At 52.7% G+C, this 10313-nt stretch overlaps 3 protein-coding genes across 3 annotated transcripts; all 3 read right to left on the reverse strand.

Annotated features, from left to right (window-relative positions):
- Positions 1-1091: 1091 nt before the first annotated feature.
- Positions 1092-2398, reverse strand: LOC136527934 (FLUCTUATING-LIGHT-ACCLIMATION protein 1, chloroplastic-like). The gene is made up of 2 exons (XM_066520798.1): positions 1957-2398; positions 1092-1609 (listed from the first exon to the last, which is right to left on the reverse strand). Exons 1-2 carry the CDS (start codon positions 2265-2267, stop codon positions 1366-1368), a joined length of 555 nt encoding a protein of 184 aa, XP_066376895.1. The 5' UTR covers positions 2268-2398; the 3' UTR covers positions 1092-1365.
- Positions 2399-5759: 3361 nt separating this feature from the next.
- On the reverse strand, positions 5760-7125 carry LOC136529704 (peroxidase 45-like). The gene is made up of 4 exons (XM_066522775.1): positions 6910-7125; positions 6628-6825; positions 6341-6500; positions 5760-6142 (listed from the first exon to the last, which is right to left on the reverse strand). Exons 1-4 carry the CDS (start codon positions 7123-7125, stop codon positions 5760-5762), a joined length of 957 nt encoding a protein of 318 aa, XP_066378872.1.
- A 1496-nt stretch (positions 7126-8621) lies between these two features.
- On the reverse strand, positions 8622-8999 carry LOC136526472 (secreted RxLR effector protein 161-like). Its single transcript, XM_066519132.1, has one exon. It carries the CDS (start codon positions 8997-8999, stop codon positions 8622-8624), a length of 378 nt encoding a protein of 125 aa, XP_066375229.1.
- Positions 9000-10313: the final 1314 nt, after the last annotated feature.

The following is a 10313-nucleotide window of genomic DNA, read 5'->3' on the forward strand; positions in this document are numbered from 1 at the left end:
GCAAACACGCACCTCATTGTCAGACTTTGTTGAAAGAAGAGCACCCCACTATACATGAGTGTAGCCGTTTGTATCCATTTTTCACAACTTTTTGGAGCCATTACAAACCATACCAAATAAGTCCATTTTAAGCCTAGTGCGCGCATGGCTTATGCTTGTTCGCCGGGGTGGACCGAGGCCGAAGGTCTCTAGGGCCGGAGCCATAGTTGTGGTCTATTAACACTTACTATCCCTACCTAATATCGGGTCATAAATATTAGATCTAAAAACAAGATAACGAGAGCATGCATCTGTCGCCCCTTCTCGGCCGGCAATCACATCGTTCGACCATTAGCAGCCGGAAACATGGAACATGACAATGTTTCTTGTCCTGAAAACAATTACGTTCCCATAGTACAATTACATTATAAAGTATAGCTCCACGTTCCGGTTCCCGTATAGGAATATGGCTTCTAAGGCTTGACCTCTCTAAGTCCTGACCCCGACTCCCTGACTCAACGACTGCAGACTCTCGATTCCCCCCCCCCCACCCCACCCCACGAGCCACGGCCCACGTTGCCCTCTCCACAATGGACGCTGCCACTGGTCTTCCCGAGTCCACCACCACACGCCACCGATTCCACCTCCACGAGCCACCACCCCACGCCACCCTCCCCACGAAGGCCGTTGCCACCGGCCTTCCTGAGTGCGCCCACACGGCCACGCCGCTGCCATCGCGCCACACAATGCCCTCACCATGATAGTATGAGGAGGCCGTGGTGCTACTCCGATTTATGCGCCCCGCGTGCACATTGGACTCCGAGGAGGCCTACGCCGTCACGTGGCAGATCGAGGCGGTCAACCACCCAAACCTCGTATATCTTGAATTCTTTCTAAGGAGTGAAATTATCCGATATTCTAATCCATATCCGTCAAATTTTGCCAATTTCATATCTTGTCTTGTATCAAAATATAATTGGAGCAAATTATCCGTATATATATAGATATTAAAAGCTTTTCTCTATATCCTCGAAATTTGAGTTCGGTTCAGGTCGGAGAATTACCGGTGCTACTTTCACCCCCAGCATTAACTATATATATACAGTTGAATCTATTTTAATCATGCACTTTTTTTTTGACAACATAATCATGCACTTTGTAGTCGCTGGCTCGATGCTATGGAGTATTTGGCTGTTTACAACTGTCCCTAACTATAGATGCTATTCTCATTACATTTCACTGAACAAAATTATTACATACATTTCATGATGCATCAGTACACTCTGTTCCTAGTATTCCACACGAAAAAATCTCTCCATATATTACACATGAAGGTGAAGGATGAGATTCGCTACATCCCCTAGCTGGATCTGTCATTGATAATCATCAGTAGTCGTCGTAATCATCGTTGTTCCTGTTGAGAAACCGCCTGACAGCTCCGACGACGGCGCCCAGCACCAAGAAGAGGACGAGCGTGTCGAAGCCGCCGCCGACCCCGACGGCGACGCTCGGCCCGGGGGCGAAGAAGCTGAACGGCGACCACCCGTAGCCGTAGCCGCCCAACAACGGGCTCCCGTAGCCGTATCCGCCCAGAGGCGGCGCCACCGGCGGGTTGATGTAGATGTTCGTCCTGCGCATGCACCAGACAAGATAACATTTTTGCATCAGCAGACGCAGCATGCATAGATACATGTCACAGCTGATTTCAGTCGCCTGTCGTGCTACTCTAGATTCTTGCAAATGATTGAAAACAAACTGAACCATCAAGTTGCACAAGGACGATCAAAAGCTATCCAACTTCACAATAATTCAGTTTCAGACATTCAGAGCTCGTAATCGGTGGGAGGAAGACGTCATCTTGTCTGAGCTCTGAACTGAACACGGCTAGAAGTAGAACTGAACTTTGGCAAAACATCCATGAGCTCAGACAGATTAGATACAATGATTCAAATCACTCTAGAAGGCGCTAAAGATTACCTGGAGTTGTTTATCCGAGGGCCGGACGACCGTGGCGCGGACCGGAACGCCTGCCCGCCGACCCTGCCGCCGGACTTGGCCGCCATGGCGCCGTCGACGGGGCCTAGCGCCAGCACGCCGGCGGCCAGCGCGACCATCGCCAGCTTCCCGAGCTTGACCCCAAGGTCATTCCCTCCTGACGGTACCTTGTCCTTGTCATCGCCGGACGCCTTGCACGAGATCCTCGACGGCCTCCTCGCGTGCCTGGGCGGCGTCGCCGTGCACACCGGTCTGCTGCTGCCCGTGAGGAGAGGTGCCGGCACCAGAGCCATGGACGATGGATCGACGGTCTCTCGATTTTGTCAGCTCGCTCGCTTCTTCCTTGGTTGAATGCTAGCTTCTCTTCTCTCCTGAATCCTGATTGTCAAGTAGGAACTAGGAAGAGGAAGAGAAGAATAGGCGGTGGTGGTAGGAGAGGAAGGCTTATCTTGAGATGGCAAAGACGCCACTTGGCCGAATTGGAGTGGATGGTGAAATTAGAGCTTCTCGAGGGGGGAGAGATCTTTTGAGCGCTCCTTTGTTCTCTAGCCCAAGTTGCTCTGATGTCTGAACAAGGCTGCATGGCACGGCGCCATCCGGTACTTTTTTCTCCCGTTTTCCTTCCTTCACTTGAAATTTCCTTTGGGCTTGGGGCATGAAAACATATAATGGGGAGTTGTACTCAAATTGATGTTGTCATGTGTTTTTGCCCGGTCAGTGATTTTTCACACGCGTGAAGCATTATTACTTGTAGTAAAATTTATGAGAGATCCTTAAATTTGGCATGTTATTTTGGTCCTCTAACTCATAAAATATTATTTTGAAGTCTTTAAACTTGGCATCAGGTGTCATCCAATTTCCCAACTAATAAATTACCATTTTCATATCCTTAAACTTGTGTTTAGGTGGCATTCGAGCCCAAACAGGTCTTGAGCTATTCCTCTACTGATATGACAATGTGACTTGCTAACTTTGTATTGACATGGACCGACATGTGGGGCTCATATGTAAGGTCCACATCTCCTCTCCCCCACTCCATGCAAATGAGGGTCGGCTCTAGCTGTTGCTATTATTACAAGATGAGACAGGGGATAGGAGGACGAGGATAACCTGATGACATTGAAGAAGAAGAAAACGGTGCTCTCATAATCATGACTCCACCTCAATCTTCTTCTAGATCTTGATGATTTTTCCTTGAATGTTATGCTCTTCTTCTTTTCCTTCTCCTCTTGCTCATCACTCTCCTCTTGATCAAAGGTGTCATGAGTGATGATCTCTCCCAACACTTATGTCGGAGTGAAGTCCATTAGTCCCTCTCTCGATATCACGGTGACAATGATCTTAAACTTGGAGGGGAGGCACCGTAAGAACTTATGTGAGAAATCCTCATCATCTATACCTTGTGCCCATGTGCCCTCAACTCATTGGCTATGACATTAAGGCGGTGGAACATCTCTAGCACATTTTCACCTTCAAGCATCTTGAATTTGGCATGTTTGTCCTTAAAGAGGTACAACTTGGCATCCTTTATGGTGGAGGTACCCTCATATGCTTCCTCTAACCTCTTCCAAACCTTGTGCCATCTCCAAGTCTTTGATAGGCTTGAAGACCTTGGGATCAAGGATATATGCAATTGAGTGCTTGATCATTCAGTTAGAGCTTTTGTTCCTCACTTGGGGTTGGAGCCTTCAAGTCAAGCACTACAAAAGTTATCCTCAACAACTCCCCAAATCTTCCTCTCCATAGCCTTTAGATGTGCACATATCCTTCTCCCCAATACTCATAATTTGTGCCATCAAAGTGCGGGGGCTTGCCAACATTGTTGCTAGCCATAGTTTACTCCAAAGATTGTGAAATCTTGATTTAGTTGGAGGCTTGGCTTTGATATCACTTGTAAGGATCTATTGTGGCTAGAGGGGGTAAATAGCCTAATTAAAATTTCATGCAAAGGCACAACACTAGGCAAAATGGCGAGCAAGAAGATAGCCCTAATAAGCACTACATCCAACTTAAGATTTTGCAAGCCTAGGGTGAACAAGAGCTAGTCAACACAAGATTCAGCTTTTTTTAGCACCCGAGTCGGTTTCAGCTGGATCATACAACACAAGAAGGATTCATACGTAGAACACAAGACCATATAGACACAAAGTGTTCCTTCTATTCCTAGTAATGTAGATGGGCCGGTTTGGGCCAACCGCCAACCTTTACATTTTCTGTGAACACCTGGACCTTCACACTCTACTTGCAGCCACGCAGCCCACCACGCCCAGACCCTTCCTGGTCCAAAAGTAAAGTTTTCCAAACGGGCCTGGCCCATCAGGCCAGCACGGGCACGGTGCTGATTTGGCCCGGTCCGAAAACGGCCCGGGCCGGCCTCTCCCGTGCTCGTGCCAAGCACGGCACGGCCTCGTGCCCGTGCCTAGGCCGCTATGCTAGCCCGTTGGCACGGCACGGGCACGGCCCGCTCCAAAGGCCGGCATGGGGTCGGCACGGCTAAGAGCCGTTGGATGAAGCCCCCGGCGAGCGCTGGCCGTTGGATGAAGGGCTGCGGTGGGGCGCCTATATAAGCCAGGAGCCGCCCGGGGGAAGCTACTGTGCTCATTTCTTCCCCCTCCGCGCCGCGCGCACCTCGCTCTTCGGCTCTGCTCTCTCGTTCGAAACCCTAGCCGCTCACTCTCTTCTTTTCGCCGTCTGGTGGCTGGTGACAGCGGTGGTGGCTTGCATGGGCACACGGCACGGCCTTGTACACCCCTTCTCTTCTCTCTGACCGGCGATGTAGCTTAGTCGTTGAGATCTCCAACGAATCGTCTTCATCTCTCTCTCGTCGCGCTCGTCGCGCTCGTTGATCTCGCCGGACTCCGGCGTCATTAGGGCTCCGCTATGATGTGTTGAGGTACCAGGACGCCGGATCTGAGCGATGTCGTCGTCGCCGTTGCCTCTGGTGCTCCGTCAAGCGAGGTGAGTTAGATCTGTTTCTTGTTCTTCTTCTTCTTCATTTATGTAATGGTCTGTAATTTTAATTGGACTGTGGAGGCACTCACATGCATCAAGGACTGGGAAGCTGCTGAGTCAAGGCTACAACATATGGTGGAGGATAAGGAGCTCGAGGAGGCTTTTGAAAACCTTTATCTTGATTAGTCATTTATTTATGTAATGGTCTGTAATTTTAATTGGACTTGGATGCTTTGGATCTGTGGATTGGATGTAATGAACAATTGAATTACACTAAGGGGCTGGCTGCACTCTTTTTCCCTGTCCAGGGTTTCTCACAAGGGTGAGTTTTACCTGGACAGGTTTTTAATGAGGCAGCCATTGCACAGCCCTTCCTTTTGATATTTTGTTGCCTGGTGTTCTCTTCTTGATTTTGATTTCTTCATATTTGAGCTGTTCTCTATTTTCTGAAATTTTAATGTGGTTTTGTGGGTTAGTGCCAAGGCACGACACTAACACGCTGGACTGTCGTGCCCAGTGGCACGGCACGGCACGGTCTGGAGTGCTTAGTGCCGTGCCTGGGCCAGAGGCTGAGCACGGCGGCACTACACGGCACGGCACGGCAAGGCTACCGTGCCTGACCGTGCCGTGTCTGGCCGTGCCGTGCCCAGCCGCGCTCGTGCCGTGTAGTGCCCGTGCGGCCCGTTTGGAAGACACGCGGCCATCTGAACCTCCAGTCAATCAAGTCAACAACAACGCAACACACGTCCACGAGTGACGTTCAGAGAAGCAACACAAAACCGTCGCGCAACCACAAGCAGCAGGCGAACGAAGAACCCGTGGATCCAATTCCATCAGTTGGGGAACCTGCAGTCGCGGCGTATCTCGCCGTCGGCCGCCGTGCGGACCCCGACCCTGCCGAGCCTGGTCATTGCGGTGGCGAAGTCGCCGAAGAAGGCGCCCTGGTCCGCGGCGTAGCGCTCGACGGCGCCGCGGGACCTCGGGTCGGCGTACAGCACCTGGTCGGAGGCCAGGACTCCCATCCCGCCGCGCAGGTTCCGGTAGTACTCGTTGTCGAACTGCAGCGGCGTCGTGGCGTCCAGGAACGCGAACCCGGCCGGCCCTCCCGCCGGGCAGCGGCCCAGGAGATGCTGCGCGAGCGCCGGGTCCATGGCCGGGTCCGCGCCCACCCGGTACGCGAAGAAGCCGCACGACGCCACGCCGATCGTGTGACCCCCTGCTTGCAGAGTTGCAGTACGTAGTGCCACGCAAGAACGGCCGTTAGCGACGGGCATGACTGCACTGCAGGTGTTCGTTCGCAGGAGTAGGAGTAAACTAAACATGGAATGCATGCATGCTCTTGGCGTGTTCCACTAGCTAGCTGATGTAGCTGACACATTTATATATGCATGCACACGTGCGCGTGGATATGTACCTGAGAGCGCGATCATGTCGGTCTGGTTGAGGCCGAGGCTGGAGAAGAAGCCGTTGAGCTGGTCGAGGTCGAACGTGCCATGAGGAATCACGACGCTGCCACAAGTCGACACCCTGCCGTCGAACCTGCCCAGCTCCACCTTGTAGTCTGGCCCTCCGCTCTGCGGCGGCCGTACGTACGTGTTCACGCCGAGATCGACGAGACACAGTCCGATCAACTCGAGAACGAAAGCGATCGAGGAGCAGAGCAGAGCAGCATGCATGCTTCGTTGGTGTTCGCGTGCTTACCAGGAACACGGAGTCCCTGGCGGCAAGGGCCAGGATGTCGGCGCAGGACACCCTGTTCCGGCACTGCGGGTCGCTGTCCACCGCCGCCTTGGCGTTCATCACCGTGCTGAACCCCTCCAGCTTCATCGTCGTGCCATCGGGGCTCCGCCACTCGTCGTCGCCGGCAGCGTTGATCAGCATCACCGACGCGTCGCAGCCCTTAATTCACAGATCACAAGAGTGGCGGCATGGCATCAATCCTCTGATCGGCGTCAGTAATAATATAATCGCACTCGCACATACCCTGACGGCGCAGTCGTGGAAGAAGAGCCGGAGCGTGGCCGGCGCGGAGAGCGGAGAGAGCGCCACGGACTGCTCTACGGCGCCGCGGACAATGCTCTCGAGGTTCGGGCAGACGCCGGCGTAGTAGTCCGGCCTCAGCTGGGGCTGGGCCGCCGCCGCCGCCATCGGCGCGAGCGCGAGGAGGAAGACGGCGGCCAGGAACTGGAGGCGCCTCATGGTACTGCCGCTAGGCTCGCTCTTAAGGCTGCTGTTTGTTTACTAATCTCTCTTAAATTAGCTAATGCCGTTAAACTGCATGAGCTCGAGGTGGTTTGCAAGCGATGACAGCGTGGGTTTATATAGAAGACAAGAGGTGGCGTGTGGCATCCCCGCGCTATTACCCATTCACCTATTAATTAACCTCTTGTATAACAGGTGTACACTATTGGTCAATGTGAGACTGATGTTGATATCCATGGTTGATCACAGCTCATGACCTCGGTGTGAGACGATAAAACTGTGGGTTCTTGATTCTCTCCTCTATTATACTTGCGCATATTTGCTTAGTTTATTACATTCAAAAAGAGAAGCTGAGGCCTAACGACTTTGAAAGTCTGAATGTCCTTTCAGAGCAAAAAGAAGTGTCTGAAAGTCTGAATGTCCTTTCAGAGCAAAAAGAAGTGTCTGAATGTCTGATGATCTTCAATGTGATTCTTCCGAGTTTTGCAGTATGCAGGCAGCTCGAGGCAAGGACTATCAACTATGCTGCCAGATTTGTAAGTCAGAAGATGACTCGGTTCGTTTGCACCGATGGATTTCTCTGATCCATTTAAATTCTGCTATAATTTTCTGAAAACTTGAGAAGTTAGCAGTGTTATCCCACAGGATCATCGGCTCAGGTGAGTTGACCACTCACCAGTCTTGCTGAGCACCTGCCAGTGTTGCTGAGCACCCACTAGCTATGCCGACCACGAACAAACGTTGTCCGACCACACACTATGGCTAGGGGTTAAAGAAGAGGGAGAACAGAGCATACACACAGTACCAGTGTTGGTCGGAGCCCTGTATAGGAGATGGTAAATCTGAACTCTCTTTGTTGAGTTGCAGTGGCAAACTATATATACAACTCTATCTATCTAGTTCTAGTACAACTGCCCTGCTGCAACAGTGACTAAATAACACAACAGGACTGACTTCTACGCCTGTCCCTATATGTGGCTACAGTCCGGCAGGTGAGCCGTTCGACGCCTGCCTCTACAGCGGCTACAGTACCACAACAGGGAGCCTTTCCGGTGCTGTCTTCCCTTACTGTGTGTTCACACAAGGAAGCAGTGGATTATCTAACAGTTCTTCCTCTAATCCTACTGCTATCCCTTGTACCCCCTCCATGCCGATCATCTCCTTCAACTCTGTGAGTCGAAGACGTCCGAGCGGCTTGGTGAGGACGTCCGAGAGTTGCCGACCAGTTTCGACGAACTCGATGACGATCTGCCCTCCATCGACACAGTCCCTGAAGAAGTGAAACTTCGCGTCGATGTGTTTGCTTCGGTCGTGCAGAACCGGATTCTTCGCGAGGACGATGGCAGACTGGTTGTCCACCATCAATGCTAGTGGGTGAGCTTCCGCATAGGTCAGCTCGCCCTGCAGTCGGCGTAGCCATACAACTTGGCACGCCGCTATGGCCACCGCTACGTACTCTGCCTCGCACATAGACAACGCCACCATCTTCTGTTTCAGCAACAACCATGAAATTGGAGCCGACCCAGGAAGACGAGCACTCCAGAGGTGCTCCGCTGTCCGTCGATGTCCCCCGCCATGTCTGCATCGCTGAACACAGTGAGTTGCAGCATACTCCCACCGGTCTTGGGAAAAATGATCCCTCGATCCACCGTCCCCTTGACGTAGCGCAGTAGCCGCTTCACCGCAGCCCAGTGATCCTCTCTGGGATCTTCCATGAAGCGACTGACGTAGCCCACAGTGAACGTAATGTCCGGCCTCGTGTGGACTAGGTAGCGCAGGCCGTCGACGAAGCTTCGGTAGAGTGTTGCATCCACCTTCGTCGTGGTGCTAGCCTTCGTCAGCTTCAGTCGCTTCCTATCGGAGTCACGCATGGCTTGCACTCAGCCATGCCGCTCCGCTCCAACAGCTTCGAGGCATACGCGCTCTGACCGAGCGTGAGTTCTTCTTTCCCCTGTCTCACCTCGATGCCGAGGTAGTAAGAGAGTGCATCGAGATCGCTCATTCAAAAATGAGCCACCATCTCACGCTTGAAGCTGTTGATGTCCTCCATGCATGCGCTAGTGATGATCAAGTCGTCCACATACACGTCGACGATGAGCTCCTCCTTCCTCCATCACCGCGTGTAGAGTGCGTGCTCAGTTGCGCACTGCTGAAACCCAAGCTCGCCCAGCGTGGTGTCAAGCTTGGCGTTCCATGCTCGTGGGGCCTGCTGCAGCCCATAGAGCGCCTTGTGTAGTCGGAGCACCCTGTGCTCCTCTTCCTTGACGGCGAAACCTAGAGGTTGCCTGACGAAGACCGTCTCCACCAGCTCTCCGTTGAGGAAGGACAATTTAACGTCTAAGTGATGGACGCGTCAGTCCTTTGCTGTTGCTAAGGCTAGTAGCGGACAGACAGACTCTATGCGCGCTACTAGCGCAAAGACTTCCTCGAAGTCGATGCCCTCGCGCTGAACAAAGCCTCGGGCGACGAGGTGCGCCTTGTGCTTGATAATGGCGCCGAGCTCATCCTGCATGGCCTTGTACACCCACTTTAGGCTGATCAGACGACATCCTGGAGGTGGATCGATGAGCTGCCATGTCTCATTTTCCTCGATCACCTTCATCTCCTCCAGCATCGCCCATCGCCAGCTTCTGTCATGCTCAGCCAGCGCAAACATGGGTTGTTCCTCTGCGCTGACGAGCAGCAGCTCTTGATCATTGAGTAGCTGACCAGCTAGGCCTGAGGGCCTTGTGCCGCCGACGATGTCGTCCAGCCTGCGAAACCGCACCTTCTCACTTTCGTGGAAGGCATCCACGAACTCAGTGATGTCACTTAGAGGTAAGGCAAACTCGATCAGTGTTGATGGAGTTCTTTGTTCCTCCTAGGTGCTCAGCACCCTGGTTGTAGTGCTCAACACTACTTCTGGACAGCTCGTCAATACTACAGTGCTCGACACCACTGTAGGAGTACTCAGCCTTAGTCTAGGAGTGGTCGGCACCACTGTAAGACCTCTTGGATCCACTATAGGAGTGCTCGGCACCCATCCTAGAGTGGTTGCCACGACTGTAGAACCTCCCGGCACCACTCCTGGCGTGCTTGGCATCCCTCCAGGAGTGCTCGGCACACCTCTCGAAGTGCTCTGCACTGCCCCAGGAGTGCTTGGCTCTGCCGCTGGAGTGCTCAACACCCCTTCTGGAGTGCTCGAC

This window comes from Miscanthus floridulus, chromosome 19 (genome assembly GCF_019320115.1).
Source record: "Miscanthus floridulus cultivar M001 chromosome 19, ASM1932011v1, whole genome shotgun sequence".
Classification (NCBI taxonomy): domain Eukaryota; kingdom Viridiplantae; phylum Streptophyta; class Magnoliopsida; order Poales; family Poaceae; genus Miscanthus; species Miscanthus floridulus.

What these genes read in the sequence shown, in the direction of transcription:
- LOC136527934 (XM_066520798.1), bottom strand. Translation starts at nt 2,267, where the DNA reads ATGGCTCTGGTGCCGGCACCTCTCCTCACGGGCAGCAGCAGACCGGTG. An exon ending in CCTCGGATAAACAACTCCAG is followed by an intron (nt 1,610 to 1,956) that starts GTAATCTTTAGC and finishes GTGCATGCGCAG; the next exon opens with GACGAACATCTACATCAACC.
- LOC136526472 (XM_066519132.1), bottom strand. Translation starts at nt 8,999, where the DNA reads ATGCGTGACTCCGATAGGAAGCGACTGAAGCTGACGAAGGCTAGCACC.
- LOC136529704 (XM_066522775.1), bottom strand. Translation starts at nt 7,125, where the DNA reads ATGAGGCGCCTCCAGTTCCTGGCCGCCGTCTTCCTCCTCGCGCTCGCG. An exon ending in TCCACGACTGCGCCGTCAGG is followed by an intron (nt 6,826 to 6,909) that starts GTATGTGCGAGT and finishes CTGTGAATTAAG; the next exon opens with GGCTGCGACGCGTCGGTGAT. An exon ending in CCAGGGACTCCGTGTTCCTG is followed by an intron (nt 6,501 to 6,627) that starts GTAAGCACGCGA and finishes CGGCCGCCGCAG; the next exon opens with AGCGGAGGGCCAGACTACAA.